This window comes from Alnus glutinosa, chromosome 9, assembly GCF_958979055.1.
Source record: "Alnus glutinosa chromosome 9, dhAlnGlut1.1, whole genome shotgun sequence".
Lineage (NCBI taxonomy): Eukaryota > Viridiplantae > Streptophyta > Magnoliopsida > Fagales > Betulaceae > Alnus > Alnus glutinosa.
In genome coordinates, this window is record NC_084894.1 from 16456357 (window position 1) to 16476040 (window position 19684).

At 39.0% G+C, this 19684-nt stretch overlaps 1 protein-coding gene and 1 long non-coding RNA gene across 3 annotated transcripts; one reads left to right on the plus strand and one right to left on the minus strand.

Annotated features, from left to right (window-relative positions):
* The first annotated feature begins 2025 nt into the window (after positions 1 to 2025).
* Positions 2026 to 9737, plus strand: LOC133876996 (uncharacterized). Its single transcript, XR_009901631.1, has 3 exons — positions 2026 to 2160; positions 7733 to 7827; positions 9483 to 9737. It is a non-coding gene; the product is annotated as an uncharacterized LOC133876996 (long non-coding RNA).
* A 2803-nt stretch (positions 9738 to 12540) lies between these two features.
* Positions 12541 to 18328, minus strand: LOC133877245 (uncharacterized). Of its 2 annotated transcripts, XM_062315486.1 has the most exons (8): positions 15693 to 15838; positions 14630 to 15515; positions 14211 to 14455; positions 13877 to 14110; positions 13675 to 13767; positions 13459 to 13560; positions 12946 to 13366; positions 12541 to 12838 (listed from the first exon to the last, which is right to left on the minus strand). In XM_062315486.1, the coding sequence occupies exons 1-8, from the start codon at positions 15708 to 15710 to the stop codon at positions 12666 to 12668; spliced, it is 2172 nt and encodes a 723-aa protein (XP_062171470.1). In that variant the 5' UTR covers positions 15711 to 15838; the 3' UTR covers positions 12541 to 12665. The 2 variants fall into 2 exon arrangements, with proteins under 2 accessions (XP_062171470.1, XP_062171469.1); XM_062315485.1 differs by lacking the exons at positions 12541 to 12838; positions 12946 to 13366; positions 13459 to 13560; ... (1 more) ...; positions 13877 to 14110; positions 14211 to 14455 and adding exons at positions 16435 to 16540; positions 16626 to 16883; positions 16976 to 18328 and having other exon boundaries at positions 15377 to 15515; positions 15693 to 16339.
* Positions 18329 to 19684: the final 1356 nt, after the last annotated feature.

Sequence of the window (19684 nt, forward strand, 5' to 3'; positions counted from 1 at the left end):
TGAAAAACACTTAGGAAACATTTAGAATTGAGTTTCTGAGTTTCTATATCACTAAGCCACACAATGTATTACTGTACAATACAATTTATGGGTGTACAAGCAGGGCGGTTATTAACCGGAAATAACTGCTAACCGCTAATAACTGCCAACAACCTCTAACCGGAAAAATTGGGAAACCGAAAATAACCACAACTGGATAACTGGATAACCGAGTACCCGGTTGCGGTTACCTGTTATTGCAATTTAAAAATCTGGTTAACAACCGGATAACCACAACCAAATTTTATTGTTATATATATATATATATATATATACCACCTTACGGAATCTTAATTTCCCATGTTGTGATATACATGTCTGGACTGATTTTGAGTTAATGGAGTGCAATTGAATCTATGATAGTTATGTCATGCGCTTTATTGATCATGTGACTTATGTCTAGATGGAGATGGAAATTGAGGACGACAAAGAGATCTTGCACAAGTATACGTCATGTTATTAATTTCTCAGGTGGATGAACTACGCGAAAAACTTCAGGAGGACCAGCAAGCCTGCAAGCAGAAATAAGGGACATGCGTTTAGTACCAAAAATATTGGATATTTTTTTAAATAAAAAATAAAAAATTGAAAAATTTAACAATAAAGAAACCGGTTATTCGGTTAATAACCGGTTTAAAATAACTGAATAACCGGGGGTTTGTCAAAATCGTAACCGGTAGACTGATTGTGGTTGCGGTTGTTAAAATAGGAATAACCAGGGACTCCGGTTGTGGTAGCGGTTATTAGCAAATAACCGCTACCGCAACCAGTTGTACACCCTACAATACATTACTAACACTTTGGAAAATACTATGCGACTTGTACATATTGATTGTATTTATGTTGTGTTGTCGTTGACTAATGATATAGAAGCACTGGTTATATTTATTGAAATATTTATAAAGTTGATTTATAGGTAGAAGTCATTATCATGTTTTCTTCTGCATTGATTTATTCAAGATATAGAGGTAGTGTTTCGTGGTTCATTGATTTAAATTTCCCACCCCGCCCTTGAATTTAGGGCGGGGCATTACAATGGTTACTCGATTAAAGTCACAGCAATCTATGCACAGCCGCATAGACCCGTCTTTCGTCTTCATAAACAACATTGGCGCTCCCTATAGTGACACACTTGGACAGATGAAACCATGGTCTAGCAACTCTTGAAGTTGCTCCTTTAACTTGCTCAACTCTATCGGAGTCATATGGTACATACGGTGCCTTGTGAATAGGTTGAGTTCTCTGTACTAAATCAATGGTGAACTCAATTTCCCAATCCAGAGGCAATCCTATGACTTTTGCGAAAACATTTGGATAGTGATGTACTATCGGAATGTCTTCCAACTTTGACTTGACTTCATGCTTAGCTTGAACATAAGCTAAATATGCTTGTACAACCTATCTAACACTTCTTATTGCTTGAACGACAGAGAGAAGTGGCGGAGTTGGTCGTATACGAGACTCGTAGAACTTGAACTCTTCTCACTACCCAAAAAAAAAAAAAAAAAAAAAAACGACTTTTTGAGCCGTTTTTGTTAGAACCGTTTTAAAAAAAATGACTCTAATTTTAGCCATTTTTAACTAAAACGGCTCTAACTAATTTTGAGCCGTTTTCATCAAAACGACTCCATTTAGTGTAACGATCCTGATATTCCTTTAGGAAGATTTATGTACTTTCAGTAGCCATAGACAATTAATTTTTTTTTAGAGAACAAAATTTTAAACTTCATTAATTTCTCAAAATATTGATCAATGAATAATTAAATGTCAAAGAAAAATTTTAGAAGCTACATTTAAAGAATTTTAATATGGTCGCACAATTTAATTTTTCCCAAATCTAAAAAGAGACAAGAATTGTTTTAAATAAGAATTTTCAAGCATTTACAGAATTTTATCCATTATTGTTATTTTAATTTTACTATATTAAAAATATCCCTCATTTCATCTAAACCCTAATGGTAGGAGAAAATAATAAGATGAACCCTAAGCCTTATAAATACATCCTTTTGCCGTCGTTCACTCTTCTCATCTCATAAATTTTCGCATAAACCATCTCCCTATCCCTCTCTTGCAAGATGACCCGACCGCAATCTCTCTGTTTCTAACCAGAAATTGCTGCAGGTATATTTTCCTTTCCTTCTACCGACGTCACCTGCCTATAGCTCCCCTATAACTTTTCTGTTTTTATTTTTGTTGATTTCCATATCTCCATATGAATTGACTTTAAAGTTTCTTGTCTTTTCTCTTGTTATTTCTTTTGACAGCAAGTACTCACCAACCTCACGACCAAGTACTTCTTGGGTTCTTTTTGTTTTGTCTTTTCCTTCTTCCCACCTACTATTTACATTAGCCTTATCATTTCTCTGTTTCTTTTTCTCTTCTAGCAGTAAAACGTAGGAGGTATAGCTTTCATATTTGTTTTTTTTTTTTTATCTTTCTTTTCTTTTGGTTCTGTTCGGACAGCACACGCCTGATTGTCTTGTTGTGTAGATCCCTCACTTTTGTTCTTTCTTCTCAACAGCAGGTCTCGTCCCCTTATAAAATTTTTCCTCTTTTCTTTTCTGGCCATGATAGCCGTAGCATCATGGGATTTAATTGTTGTTTTCTTTTCTTCTTTTGTCTCTTCACATCTATGTAGCATTATACAGGATGTTGTTTCTTTCCCTTTTCCTTTTCATTTCACTTACTGCAAACCATCAACCTTATTGAATCTTTGTTTTGTTTTCACTATTGCTGCGACCGAAATGCGAATCGTATCAAGAGCTTATTTTTCTTGTTCTTTTCTGTGAGTAACCATAACACAGATGAGTCAAGCTTTTCGCTATTATAAAGCAAAGCTATCAATTTCCATTCAGAGGGTGATTAGAAGAGTCATAAACTTTTCTTTTGATAATTTCCTATCGTATTTCTTTTATGGAGCTTCTTTAACAACCAATAACATTTCAATATCTTATCTATTTTCTTGATTTTGACTTGAACGATTAATATTCTTTTAAGAACATTTTTCACAGTGAACTAATATCATATTTTTATGATTATGATATAAGAGTTTCATGAAACCCAAAACATACAGTACTCTCAATTATTGTTTCATAATTTTCTAATAACAATAAAACACCTATAATCATGATATAGGTAGAGATCGGAAAGCCGAGATGCGTTAGGTCCGATTCTATTTAAGATGTGTATTTTAGCCTAAGGCTGACATAGTTAAGTTTTATCGATTCAGGTGTCTGCTATTTCAAATTTACATTGAAGCATGAAGGATTGTTTTAAAATATTTTTGAGATAAAAGTTGTTAGTAGAAATGATATTCTTGAAATCAGTGGTTTTAAGGAAAACTTTAGTTGTAAATGACTTTCCAATTATAGTAAATTGCTTATTTGGTTCCCAAGACGGGAAGTTACTACTTTTTGAAATTAATGAAAAGAAGAGTGTAAAAACCCTCCCACACATTGTCTCAAGAGTTACCAAGCATAGTGAAATGAATAAGAATAATTTATGAGAAGGAGAAAGATTTTTATAAATGATGCACGTGTGAAGGATACTATTATTTTGGCCCCAAAGATATTCACAGAGAGTCACAGAGGATTAAGCTGGGTATCGTTGCTTGAGATGGAAGCGCACCCGCTAAAGGATGTTGAGAAGGCGGTAATCCGTCTCTAGGTCATGCTAAGTGGACTTTGATTAATTATGCTGGCGAGGCAGGCTTGCGGCTACAGTTACCTACCATGGTCATAGCAAAGACCGCGCAACCCTAAGAACACAGGGCGTAATAGTATACATGGGCCCTAATTATGAGAAGTTTTATTTATCAACCAGTAATTTTATGCTTTAAGCAAAATGCCGAACTTATATTTGTATTTTGGAAATTTAGATTTCAAGTGTGTTTTAATAATCGTTTTGAAGAAAATGAATTTAACTCAATCGTTTTATGGTTGAGGGTTACCTTACTGAGCATTTCTCGCTCACCCCTTATTTTGTTTTTGTTTTCAAGTTATGAGCTGAGAGACCTAGGCGGCCGGAATGGGATCTAGGCTAGCATTAGGACATTGCATTTCATTTACCTTAATAAGTGCACCAGCATAATAAATTTAGTTTTACCTTGGATTTTCATTTATTGTATCGAACATAATTATTCTTTTCGAAATACTCATTTCTACATTTATTGAAGCTTTGAGATTAAAATTATTGTTCTAGTAATTTATTTAATTCAGCATATTAGCTAGGTTATCTGGCAGACCTTATGAATCTTTGCGGTTTTCTGTAAAAAAATGGATGAACCTAACCCTAGCGGTTTGGAAGCGTTACAGTTTTAGTATCAAAGCTACCTAGTAACACCAGGTCATGTGGTACTGGAGCACCGCATGACGTGACCCTGACGATGACGTCCTTATGGGTGCTAAGTCCCACATTGCCTAGTTACTAAGTGAAACTGAGCTTTATAAGGGATTCTAGGAAAAGCTCCAAATTGACTAGTCATTTGGGATGTTAGCACAAATGTGGCTATCGTTTTTCCTTGGGTCATTACAAAAGGTATCTGAGCAAAGGTTATAAACTTTTGTAGACTCGTAGGAGCTATAGCATTAGGTTAGACTTAGTGGGGTAATGGGAAGTCACATTTCGGTCGAGTAGAGTCAGTCTTTTACTTAAGTTAGATTGTTAGGGATGTAATCCCTTGCTTACTTTTGACACATGTGGTTCCAATTTAGATGGTATCAATTACACACAGCAAGATCGATAAGGATGTCGTTGAGAATGTTGTCAACAATGAAGCTGGAACTGTAAGGAATCTGTTATGTACCTTTCTTGGATTTGTGTATATTTTGGGATTTTTGTATGGAAATGAGATTGGAATGATGAATAATGGATTGAAGATGAGGAAATAAGAACAAGATAATGGGCTATTCGAGATGCCCAAGTCTCCAAGTTGATTTGAGAACAACCATTCTCCTAAGGGAATCAATTTCTGTAATATTCATTTCATGCATTTCTTTACAAACTTGGTTTCCTTTTATAGACTCTAAAAGTATATTCTAGAAGTAATATCCTAACTAATTCTCCCTAGCTAATTTACCTATTTACCCCTATATTATATCCCTTACAGCTCCATTACTTACCGTGACCCCAAGAGAAATCACAATCCAACCCATAGATCACACGGCCGCCACAGAAAAGAATCCAAAAATCAACTTCAATCAAGGGCCATGACATCAACAAATATCAAAAGGCCAAAACCAAACTCCAATAATACCTATTGGGTATCCCCACACAAAACACTCAAAATAAAATCTCTATTTTCGGTCAACATTAACCTTAGAATACAAATCCAAACAATACTCCTGATTATTTGGCTTCTCCTTTGAGATGATTTTTCTCTCTCCTTGTTCGTCATTTTGGGGTACCACTCTCCTTCCCTGAGTTAAAGTACGTCATGCTAGTCTTCGGCATTCCTTCAATTCACCAATACTCTATTGATGAGGTCCTCCAGTATGTTTACCATTTGGGTTGCTAATGCTAACAAAGCCTCCAGGTTTGGATCTTGATTCTGTAAGTGATATAATATAGGGGTATTCTAGGAATATATAATATAGGGGTAAATAGGTAAATTAGCTAGGGAGAATTAGTTAGGATATTGCTTCTAGAATATGCTTTTAGAGTCTATAAAAGGAAACCAAGTTTGTAAAGAAATGCATGAAATGAATATTACAGAAATTGATTCCTTTAGGAGAATGGTTGTTCTCAAATCAACTTGGAGACTTGGGCATCTCGAATAGCCCATTATCTTGTTCTTATTTCCTCATCTTCAATCCATTATTCATCATTCCAATCTCATTTCCATACAAAAATCCCAAAATATACACAAATCCAAGAAAGGTACATAACAATTGGTATCAAAGCCATTCTTTCTCACCCATAGCTTCCGCCTTCTCCTTTCTTACCACCAAATTTTTTTTTTCTTTTTCCGATCCAACACCCAAAAACAAACACCAAAATATACCATGGCAGCTCTGTGGCACCAGCAAGCACCATTACTCCGAAAGGCGTTGGAGTTTTTGGGCCAAATGCAGGAAACTATGACACTCACAGTGGAACACACACGCCAATTGGAGTGTAAATGGAACAATCTTATTGCGATTGTGCACAATATTGAGATAGACGACGCAATAACTGAGCAAATAAAAACTGCAACACCGGGTCTGAGTTTTTGTGACACAGAGGCGCAGAGCAAGACCCTACCTACACCATTCGGGAGCGTCATCGAGCAAGCGGCGGAAACCTTTGCCGATCTAAATCAGCATGGCGTCGTCAACGCTACGGTTTTCAAACCAACCCCGACGATCGAGCTCCTGGATGTTCAACGACAACGGCCTCTGCCGTTGGAGACTCAACCGAAGGTTACGTTTCAGATCCGGTTGTTCTCAAATCAACTTTGAGACTTGGGCATCTCGAATAGCCCATTATCTTGTTCTTATTTCCTCATCTTCAATCCATTATTCATCATTCCAATCTCATTTCCATACAAAAATCCCAAAATATACACAAATCCAAGAAAGGTACATAACAGGAGCTTGGGGCTTTGCTTGGTGGATGCTTATGTTAGTTGAAATTCTGATTTAGAGTAATAGCCGTGTAAGTGGGTAATAATCGAATTTGTTATACATGGATTAGGTGGCTGATTTAAGAGTTGAGTTTGATAAGATATTCATTGTTTTCTATTAAACATTGCTGTTTAGTAATAAGGTGGAGTCTAGGTCTATTACTTAAGTGATGGAAGTGTGGTATGTAATGGAATTGTGTTATATTATGCAATATATAAGATTTTAGTTTCCATGTAGGTTGTTGAGAGTTGATTTTCATAGAAAATTGATGAATAGATATTAGGCTTTGGTGAAAATTGGATTAAGAGGTATATGGAATTTTGAGAGTAAATGGTGGTTTAATGATGATAATTGTTATGAGATTTTCGTAGAAGATATGGGGTTATTCCCACTTGAGATAGAAGTTGGCCTTGATATGTAAATGAGGATTTTGAGTATATGTTGGATAAGGTTGAATTGACTAAAGTTGGATTCTTTGTTATGGTTCATTTAGATGTGTAGGGAATGTGTTGTCAATCAATGATCAAAGTCCTCATCTTGGTACTAGGTGGAGAATGAGAAATGAGATAAGGAAAGTAAGTAATTAAAAAGCTAATGTGTTTAGATCCTTTAGTGTAAATGTCTAATGCAGTTGAAATAGAGAATGGAATGTTATCTAGGTGTATTTGGTTATGTCTAAGAGCTTTGTTTGGTTTGGATATTAGAAAAGGCATGAGAATGAATTAATGTATAAAGAGTAATAGAACAATATAAAATAACTAAGTGTATTGGAGATGTGCTTAACTTAGTAAGCATTCTATATTTATATATATACATATACATGTGTATGAGTCCGATAAATAATGCTCTAAGTAAATAAGCAATAAGCCATAAAAAGGATTAATTATGATGATGTGACTTAATAACAATAAGTAGGCAAACAAAATAGTAAATACATCTTATTATTAAGCGGAATAAAATATGAACCAAGAACAAATGGTAAACTTAATAATAGCTTAAGGTACCTAGTTAGCTTTAGAAGCGGGTAATGCGACGTGTGAGTATAGAGTATAGAGTTCAATAACTCAGTCTAATATCATATATGTTTGTAGGCACGTAAGGTGGAGACTTCAATTGTTTTCTAACGATGAGTTCAAGGTAACTTGAATGTGGAGGATATTTGAGTCATGAGTCCAATCCAGCCAAGGTGAGTATTCTTCTCACTAAGGAACCCTATAAACTTATATTTACATTTTGATAATATTTAGCTGTATTTATGGTTATGGAATTGTTGATAAAAATATATATGATTGTGCGAATTATTGGATTGAGAATTGTGATGATATTTGGTTGTATTTATGATTAAGAAAATTGTTGATAAAAATATATGTGATTGTGTAGTGAATTATTGGATTGAGAATTGTGATGATATTTGGTTGTATTTATGATTATGAAAATTGTTGATAAAAATATATGTGATTGTGTAGTGAATTATTGGATTGAGACTTGTGATGATAAAAGGATGTTGATGATATTTGGTTGTATTTATGATTATGGAATTTGTTGATAAAAATATATGTGATTGAGTTGTAATATATTGGATTGAGAATTGTGATGATAAATGGATGATGATGATATTTGCTTGTATTTATGATTATTGAATTTGTTGATAAAAATATATGTGATTGAGTTGTGATATATTGGACTGAGAATTGTGATGATAAGTTGATGTTGATGATATTTTGTTGTATTTATGATTATGGAATTGTGGATTAAAATATATGTGATTGAGTTCTGAGATATTGGATTGAGAATTGTGATGATAAGTTTATATTGATATGCTTAAAGTTGCTTGGGGTTGAATAACATGAAGTTGGATTGATGGATTGAGTAGTATGAGATTATGTGTTAAATGTGATTTTGTTGTGGAATGTGGTATGTGTTGAAAGAAAGATGTTTGGGAATACATGTGTAATAATATGGATATGGTGTAGATACTTTGGTATAATGAGAACTTGGTAGTTGATAGATGATAATTCCAGTGTTGTAGCATCTGTTACAGTGGTAGACCATAAGGTTGTGGCTCTTGGTTGAGTGGTGTGCCCTGGGAGTTGTAGCCTTACAGATGTGTCAATGTAAGTCTAGAGTTGTAGCTCCTAGCACTTGTGAGTTGGAAGGCCAAAGGATTGTAGCTCTAGGCTGATATGTGTGCCCTGTGGGTCGTAGCTTTACGGGTAGTATTAAGGTAAGTCTAGAGTCGTAACTCTAGCACTCGTGAGATGTGTGCCCTACAGGTCGTAGCTTTACGGGCAATATTGAGGTAAGTCTAGAGTCGTAGCTCTAGCACTCGTGAGATGTGTGCTCTGCTGGTCGTAGCTTTACGGGCGGTAATGAGGTAAGTCTAGAGTCGTAGCTCTAGCACTCGTGAGATGTGTGCCCTGTAGGTTGTCGCTTTACGAGTGGTGTTAATGGTAAGCCTAGAGTTGTAGCTCTAGCACATGTGAGTTGATATTTTTGAGTTTGATGCGTAATCCTAGGGTTGTTGCTCCTAGTTGCGGAGTTGGTAAGTCCGGGGTATTGCTTATAGCACGTGTGGTATATTGTATTGGAAATTGTGATAAGATATAAGAGTGTGATGAACAGTGTGACTTGTACTTGATGATGTGTTGTTATGTGAACTTAATGATTTGAGAATAACATTATTGAATCTTGCATGTATATATGTTTGTGTGCATTGTTTATTTAGTGAGTCTTATATCACTGAGGCCTCAGTATTTCTTATCGAGGTGGTGAACTCACACTTTTATGTATACGAATGTGGCTATCACCACAACCATATAGATGAAGCTTCTTTGGATGCAGGTACTTGTGATGCGGGGGATGATTTCGTTGCAAACTACTTGGAGTACTACGACTAAAGCTTATTGCTTGAGTCGTAGGGGTGTCAGACTTGGATAGTCTCTTTTGATGTATATTTTGCATATAGCTAGTGTGACTTGGAACACTTAGATGATAACCATTCTTTTGTTATGTATAATCTATGCATAAGCCTTAAATAGATAGACGTTAATTGACTCTTTTGCGTAATGGACAGTTTGTATTTATGATGTTGACTTCCGTAATTAGATTTTGTATTCCGCTGTTTGTATTTATGATGTATTACTCTGATATATTAGGTGCATGTTAAGGAATGTGTATTATGTATTGGCTCAGTGACATATAATCATGCCACTGTGATGACTCATTTGTATGTTTCAAATAAAAAAAAAAAAAAAGGGTCGTCACATGCCTTCCAACAACTATTTGTGATTCTTAATTGATTATTTCTGGTTTTTTTGAATTCCTCGCATGTTTATGCTTAATAATCACATGCATGTGATATAAATTTGTTATTTAACTCAATTTGGATGACTGAGTCCCATGCATAATAGAGTAACGAAAGAACTTCATAACAGGTTTTTGGTTTAATCAACTTGAAGACAACTCAAATTGATGCCATGTTCCAGCGTTGTGTGTTTGTCGATTTACATAGTTTTATGCTTTCTTGAAGAATAACTTAGTAGATACCATGCTAAATCCTTCAAGAAAGATACAAAAAATTAAATGATAGTATTTTTAATTTTGGAAAATTTTTATATATTCTATAACAATTAATTACGAAAATCATCACGTCTAAAGTTCGCGACGTATATATTTTGGACAAACAGAAGGCTCCGTTCTAAAGTTCGTCCCTGCAGATAGTAAGAATCGTGCATGCATTCATCACTAGATCTCTCGCAGACGGCACTTCCCGCATCACCCCCCTCCTTTCTCTATCTCTATCTCTCTGTTAATATTAAATAAACCTCGTACCTGCACCATATGTGAATGGAATAAATGAAATTCAAGCTTTTATAGAGCAGGTGTATCTTGTGAATGACTCGCCGCGTGCATACTGGAACTCTTTGCTATATTTAACGGCCTCAACTACTACGAATTTAATAAGATAAACTTAATTACAGGATTCGTTGACATTATGAATTTCAACTCCATTGAATAAAAGTGTTTTGACAGGAAATTCAACATTTTTAAATTGGGAGACAAAAATGTAGTTTTTAAGGTTGTGAAATTGTAAAATAAAGTTGTAGTTTCTAACCTTACTTTAGCTATTAATGTAATTGGTAATTACGGAATTACCTATAGAGATATATATACTAATGATACGTAGACAAGTGTGCATTTGGTATTGGCCGGTCACGTGTGTTACTTTTGGCCTTAAAAGGTGGCATAATCCGGACAGCTTCATGATGGAATCGACTCTCTTTTCTTTTTTTTTTTTTTTTTTTTGAAACAAAGTAGCATGTGCTACCCAATATATTGCTGAAAAAGCCCAAAGGCTTACATCATGAAAAGGAGGTACAAGACCCCTACAACTCTAAGCCAGAAGGATCTGACTTAAAAAATAGCTGCCTTAGCAGAAACTCAAACCTTACAAGAATTATATTGGGGCTTCTCTTTACAATAACGCACTCTCAAAATAAAAGAGAGCCTATCTAGCATTTAGCCACTAAAATTCCAGTAAAATTTAAGCAATACAAAGACAGTCTCTACTGGAGAAACAAAAGAATGCACAACACAACAGCAGAAGCATCCAAAGCAGGACGACGGCAGTGGAGAAATGGCCAACACTCCGCCGGAGCGGCGGAGCGTGTAGAACATGCGCCGACACCGGAAGCACCCAGCAGCAGATCCGACGCCGTAGACCCTAAGCGCCGACAAGCACAGCTTAAAACGACGGAGCGTGGCCTTCACGCGCAGTCATAGCGTAAAAACTCTCTAGCGCGTGAGGACCACGCGCCGATCTCCGGTGGACCACGCGGCCGAAGCTCCAGGCAGTAGGGTCGGAAAATGACGGGAAACACAGCTGGATGGCGCGTGTCTAACAGAAGAGTCGACTCATTTTTATTTAAATAACTTACAAATGCTTCATGCTAGCTAGAAGAAGTCATATATAGAAGCGCTTCTCTTTTGGCTTCAACGTACTCATTCTAGGTTGGTCAACGTCCATCGGCAATACTTTTGGATGATCAACATCACGATGGGCCACAGTAATTCAAGGTTGCAAAGGTGTTTCCTCGATTCCCTTATTTTTTTGACATGATCGATCATTTCAAATAGAATTTCAGTTTAATTATATGTTTTTATTCAGAGTTCATGAAGATGATGTTGAAATGGGAAACCTACCTAGAACTAGAAGCAGTGGAGATGATGATGATGAGATATTAGTGGTGAGCAGGAAGGAGGAGACGGGAAAATGCTTTAAACACTACAAAAATGTATGCACTTTGACACGTGCATTTTGACACGTGTACAGTGCTGTACACGTGTCAAACATTTAGACACGTGCACTTTGACACGCGTAAGACGCGTGTCAAATGTGCACGACATTAAGTGTACAAGTTGACACGTGTATTGAGATACACGTGTCAAATTTGACACGTGTATCTCAATACACGTGTCAAAGTGTTTTGACACGTGTATTAAGATACACGTGTCAAACCGTTTGACACGAGTATTTTAAATACTCGTGTCAAAACACTTTGACACGTGTATTGCGATACACGTGTCAAATTTGACACGTGTATCTCAATACACGTGTCAACTTGTTTTGACACGTGTATTTAGATACACGTGTCAAATTGGTTATATTTTTTTAAAAAAAATCCAAATCGAATTTTTCCTTTAAATAAAATTTTAATTTAATTATTTAATTGTATTTTTAAATTAAATTAAAAATACGATTAATTAATTAAATTAAAAATTTAATTAAATAAAAAACCCAATTTGGATTTTTTTTCTTCAATTTAGTTTTGGTATTGGTTATTTAAAATTATTTGGTATAATAATTTTAATAGTTATATCAAATTTTATTATTTCCGACCACAAATAACAAAATATTGATTTTACAGAAAAACTACACAAAATAATATTACACAAATCATAAGTTAATAACGTATTCGTTAACTAAGCAAATATTTACACATAAAAATTAATTACACAAAATATCTACAAATCTGAAGGGCGTCCCTGCGAATGAGGAGGTACCGTCCCAGGCGTGTTATCGCCAACCGGCGATTGCTGAGCAAGGAATGGTGTAGCGGGCGAAGGTGTAGCGACAATGGAATGCTGGGTCAGCCGTCGTCCAACAGGCGACAACGTACCAACCGTTGTCGAATTACCTGCAAATCATATAGACAATTAAAGTATATAATATTACTTGCAAAATTAAAGGGGTAATTAAAATAAATTGAAATTAATTTTTTCCTACACACAGTATAAATCATACCTGCAGATGCACTACTAACAGACGACGTACTACCTACGTGTGCAGGTGAAGGCGTACCAAGACATGGTGCTGATGCTCCTATGGAGGACATGAAGACCTCAACCTGTCGCAGGCGCTGCTCCAACAGGTCATTCCTCGCTCGCTCAGCCTGTAGCTCCGCTTGCATCTCTTCCATCTTCCGAGTGTTTTCGGCCCAATCCCGAGACGTGCCCTGAGATGGTCCCCCTTGTGACCGAGGCCTATATGAGAAACATGTCCCCCGAACAGGTGTGACGTTCGGCCCAACCTGCCGAACCCTCCCTGCATACTCAGGCCTCCCAACCGCCTGTTCGTAAGCGTCGTTCGGTGCCCAACGCACCGTGTCTGCGGAGACGCTTTGCGTGGCGGCTGGATCACTGGATAAACTCTGCGTCATCCTCTCCTGTACGTCGTCAACATGAACAAGTCATATATTGAATAATGACAAATCACACATAATTTTAAAAATAATAGTAAATTAAATCAGTAGCATACGCATAGGACCCGTGTACGTTCGTTCACGTGAGTGCCGTCCTTCCTTGTGTGGGTCTTCACGAACGACGCGGCGCGAGTGGGGGGCGTGCCAGATGTACATGTCTGTCGTCATGCAGTTGACATATATAAGAAACAGATAGCGATAAAAATAGTATAAATAAAAATAAAAACAATTATCAACAAATATATATAACATAAACATATATATTTTCATACCTCCTCGTGATTAAATCTGGCATAACTTTTAGATCCCGTACAATGAGGAAGGTCATTCTGCTCACGCAGCCTCTTCATCCGTTCAGAGGTTGCCTACGCATTTAACATGAAAATAAAAATGTAAGCATTGACACACTTAAATTAAAACTAAAATTTAATAAACTGTTATTAAAAAACCACAACATTTTCTTGGCTTACATACGATTTTTTGCTCACGGCACCAATCTCTCAGCAGGAACTCTACATCTTCTGCGTCATAGTTGCCAAAAAAATTGTCCGGCATTCTCGCACGGATAATCTCGGGCGTGTCACCGTCTCTAATACGTAGTTTGGTTTTGAACCTCGACTTCCACGAGCGGTGCTTACGGCCAATATCACATAAAGCCTCCTGTTGTGCCCTGCGCGCGTCTACTGATACAGGTACATAGAACTCCTCCTGCACATTCAACACATTTTTATAGGTTTAAAAACTTCAAGAAATACATTAATCTCAAGTTTAATTCAAATAAATAATTAAATTATATTCATAGACATACCATCAGCGCGTCCCACATTGCCTGCTTAATCTGCCTATTTACCTTCGCCCATTCGTCCCGCATGTGTATGTAGGACCCACTCCTGATCATCTTGCCCTCAGCCCGCCGAAATCGATTGCAGGCCCGTCCTACAGGTTGTATAGCAGCATTGTACTGCAATACAACCTTCTTACCCCTCGGGAGGACCCAGTTTCTCGCTGGGTCGTCAATCACCTCATAATAAATGGTCCCGTCTGGGTTGTACCCTAATGAAAGAAATATTCAACATTAATGTTAAAAATTTAATCATAAGATTAAAGAACATATATATATATATATAAACAATTTCTAATCAAATATTTATTTATTTAAAAACCAAAAAAAAAAAAAAAATTTGGTAAGAGAATATGAGTTTTAAGGATGTCTAAATATGTACTTACCCATCAACCGAATCTGCTCAATCCGTATGTGCTGGGTCGCTGGGTCGCCCGCAACCTCCTCCCCAACCCCTCCGGCTTGTGGATTCTGCTGATCATCATCTGAATCCATATCCTGGGGACTACCGGGGGCCAACTGATCGGTACCCAACATCGCAACGTCCTCCTCATGGGTACTCTGGCTCCCCCCCACATCTGGCATCTGACTCTCACCGGAAAGTGGCATCTGACTCTCACCGGAAAGTGGCATCTGGCTCTCACCAGATAAAGGCATCTGGCTCTCTACATGCCTCGGGCCCTGACTCGCCCCCGATGCTGGCATCCGTCTCGGCCCCGGGCCCTGACTCGCCCCCGATGCTGGCATCTGTCTCGGGCCCGGGCCCTGACTCGCCCCCGATGCTGGCATCTGTCTCGGCCCCAAAATCTGGCCAGGCATCGCCGCCTGTGCCGGTATCTGTCCCAACCCCATAGCCGGCATCTGCATCTCCCCGGTCTGTGACAGTGGAAATCCTACATCTTGCGTCTCACTATCAGGGTTACACGTCATAGGTCCACTATACGTATACGGAAAGTACGGCGCATAACCCTGTGACCCCATCCCTTCTCGCAGCCACCATCGATATGCGTTACCCGGTTGGGTGAACCCTATCTGAGATAATGTCGGCAGCTCCGACAATGGAGAGCTGCAAGGTCCAGCTGTGCTGCTCTGTCCGTGATCTGACGTGGGCACGGCCACCGTACCCGGCAACAATGGTCTATAAGGCCCGTCTGGGTGGTGTGGCCACGCTGCAGAATACAATGCCGTCGAAACAGTGGGCGTGGTCATGGGGGGCACGGGTGGGCTAGGTGCCCGATACGCATAATGAGGGGGTCTCTGGTCCATCAATACCTGCGAACAAATGCAGACAAATTAATTAGAATATGTTTTTTTAATATATTTTTAATGAACATACTAAAGAACAGCGAAATTTATACAATTAATAAAAATTTGTATTCAGTACAAGCGAATTGTACAAGCAATATATATATCAGTCAAGTGTATTGAGTTCAAGCTAATTATACTCACAACAAATACATCAATCATTGTATCACGGGAGCTTCAATAGGATCTACGTCGGGCCTGTCGTACTCGAATTCGTCATTCGTATCTGGTAGGTCAGCAGTGGCTAGTACGAGCGGTACGCACTCATGGTAGGTTGTACCATCCTCATTACTCCCATCCCCCTGTCCAACGTCGTACACGTTGCGCGGTTTGGTCCTAACCGCACAAACCCAATTTGGGTTCCTTCCATCTTCTACGTAGAATACTTGATCCACCTGAGATGTAAGCACGTACGGCTCGTCCTGAATCTGTTCTCCCCTGTGGACGAGGTGATTGAAGTTGACAAACACTAGGCCATACTCGTCTATTGTGAATCCTCTGTCCATTGTGGGGTCTGCCCAATTGCACTTAAATAAGACGTACGTAGTCCTGTCATAGTACTCGACCTCAAATATATCGGTTAACTGTCCGTAGTACGTTTCGCCTTCAACGGTAGGAACACAGACGCCGCTATTCTGAGTCCTCCTTCCCACATCATGAGCAAGCGTGCGAAATAATTTTCCATTTACCACGTACCTGTTGTACTTCACCGCTGTCTCCTTTAGCCCTCTACAACGCATAACCAACTTGTGGCCCAATTCCTCCCTACGTTGATCGTCCAGGCCATCGACCTATGTTTTAATTACAAATAGTAAACATCACATTGGGTTATAATCCTGAACCCGCATAAATTTATCCAATTTAAAATTTACAACTATTTCCTTACATATGCACGGTACCATTCGCAGAACTGCTCATGATGTTGTGCTTCAATAAGAGCCTCCGTAATGCGACCCCTAGTGCATGATCGCCTAAGCGCGTCTTTGTGCATCCTACATTCAGCGTATACAATTATGTAATAATTGTTATTAATACTTTTACTCGAATTCTGCTAAATATAAGGTTAGGACTACTTACGTCCGCAAATTGTGAAACTCTTCAGAGTTGAACACAATATAACGATGAATCTGGTGCATTATCAACCGGTTCATGGTAACACGCGTGCCCGCTCCCTTGGATCCATCAGGATTCCTCTGAGGTCTGTTGTGGAATGTTGGTGCGTTATTCAGATACCTTGAACAGAACGTTACCAGCTCGGTCGCTATGTACCCCTCCGCAATGCACCCCTCAGGAGCTGCTTTATTGCGCACATTATTTTTGAAATTCCCCAGACTCCTGGTTTAAACACATACACGACAATTTAATTGTCGTCAATTAGGATTACAATTAAATAAAAATATTTATTTACATATTACGCCGAATTTTACCTCTCTGCCGGGTACATCCATCTATACTGCACGGGTCCGCCTAGTCTACACTCGCGCACAAGATGCACAACCAAGTGGACCATGCTGGTAAAAAACCCTGGAGGGAATATCTGTTCTAGCTTGCACAAAGTGATACAGACGTCACCCTGCAGTCGGTCCATATCTTCTTGTGATAGCTTTGTTGAGCATATGCCTCTAAAAAATGCAGAAATCTCCACAAGAGGTCTAACCACTTTATCAGGCAATGACTTACGCAGTGCAATTGGAAGAAGCTGTTGCATCAGTATGTGGCTATCATGGCTCTTCAAGCCAGAAATTGTACGGTCCTTGAGCCGAACACATCGTGAAATGTTCGAAGCGTATCCGTCCGGGACCCTAACATTTCGAAGAACCTTCAGAAAATTTTCTTTGTCCTCTCTAGACATTGTGTGACAGGCAGCGGGAATATACGTTTTACCGTTGGCGGCCGTGAACGGATGCAACTTAGGTCTCAACCCCATTTCCTGCAAGTCCAGCCGAGCTGCCAAGTTGTCCTTCGTTTTCCCTTTTATATCCAAAATAGTGCCAAGTATATTGTCCATGACATTTTTCTCTATGTGCATAACATCAAGATTGTGCCGAAGCAAATTGTCTTTCCAATACGGCAATCTGAAAAATATACTTTTCTTCTTCCATATAACATCGGAACTCCCTGCACCCTTCTTCCGCTTCTTCCGTTTCTTCTTCTTACCCGCGGTCTCATCTCCAAACGCAACTCCGTCCAACTGTTGGAGAACCTCGTATCCGCATGGCACAATCGGTGCGCTGGCAAATTCTTCGGTACCGTCAAATGTCCTCCTGTTAAGCCGCCACAGATGTTCAGGCGGCAGATATCTCCTGTGCCCCATATAGCAAAATTTGCACCCGTTCTTTAAGCGTATAGAACGCGTCGATTGCATACAGCAAGGACATGCCTTCGCACCCCTGTTAGGCCAACCTGATAAATCTGCATACGCTGGCAAGTCGTTTATCGTCCACATCAACTGAGATCGCATAATAAAATTTTCCTTCTTTGAAGCATCGAATGTTCGTACCCCTACATTCCACAGTTCCAGCAACTCATCAATCAATGGCTGAAGGTAAACATCAATATCCATACCTGGTGAGCTCGGTCCAGGGATAACCAAGGAAAGGATGAAGGACGACTGTTTCATGCACATCCAAGGTGGCAAATTGTACGGCACAAGCATTACGGGCCATGTGCTGTGAGATGTGCTCATGTTCCCAAATGGATTAAATCCATCTGCTGTCAAACCAAGCCGGACGTTTCTACTCTCTGCCATAAAATTTGGATGTAAAATGTCGAACGATCTCCATGCCTCACCGTCGGCTGGGTGCCTCAATACGCCATCCCTAGTGCGGCCTTCTGCATGCCATCTCATATGGGGCGCAGTATGCTCAGACATGAATAACCTCTGCAACCGTGGGATGAGTGGAAACCACCTCAAGATCTTCACCGGGCGTTTTTTTCTCGCTGATATGATCTCACCATCATCATCTACATGTGTATCAGCCCTCCACTTAGACTCTCCACATACGGTACATGAATCTAATTCTTTATTGTCTTTCCAGAATAACATACAGTCGTTACGGCACGCCGGAATCTTCTCATACCCCAGACCCATGCCACTTAGGAACTTCTTCGCCTCGTACGTGTTATCTGGCAATGCCTCATCGCAAGGAGGCAACAACTGATTGATGAATTCCAGAATGTCTGAAAAAATCTTGTTACTAATACCTCCAACGCACTTCAAGTTGTACATGTGTACAGTAGCACTCAATTTACTGTGCTTTGTACCAGGGTGAAGGGGCTTCTCGGCAGTCTTTAACAGCTCTTGGTACTTCAATGCGTCCTCGCACGACGTATCTTCATCAACTTGTTGCGGAAGAGTACTTGCGGCTTCAGGAACATCGTGCACGCCGAAGGCGTCACGCAACATGGCGTGCATGTTATCATCCTGTTCCACGGCGACACCCTCCTGTTCTGTGACTTCACCATGTTCAGTGCTATGGTCAGCGGCCTCTGTGCCACTGTGATAACTCGAACACTGACCAGGAATAGCGGATCCAGTCGTAGTCTCACCGTGCATATACCACAAATGGTATCCCGGATTCATCCCCCGACCTCCAGTCAGGTGGGCAAGAACGTAATCAGGAGTGTGACGCTGGTTATTTCGACAATACTTGCATGGGCAGTAAATTTTTCCATCGACGGCCGTACAGTTACGAACGGCAAATGTCACAAACGCCCTACACCCGTCGTTATACGTTGTCGTACCCCTAGGTGCTGACATCCAAGACTTGTCCATATTCCTCTGTATAGGGTTAAGAGGACAAGACAAATCATACGTCAAACAAATAAACGTGTAAAAAAGTTGAGCATGTCACGCAACATGGGGTGTACGAATTTATTTCCCTTTTAAAGGGTTTATGGTTAGAGTTTAGGGTTTTAGTTTTTTTGTTAGAGTTTAGGGTTTAGGGTTTATGGTTTTTTAGGGTTTAGGGTTAGGGTTTGTAAGGGTTTAGGGTTTAGGGTTTAGGGTTAGGGTTTGTTAGGGTTTAGGAGGGTTTAGGTTTTTTTTTTTTTTTTAGGGTTTAGGGTTAGGGTTTAGGGTTTAGGGTTTAGGGTTAGGGTTAGGGTATAAATTTAGAAAGTGTAAGATTTTTTTT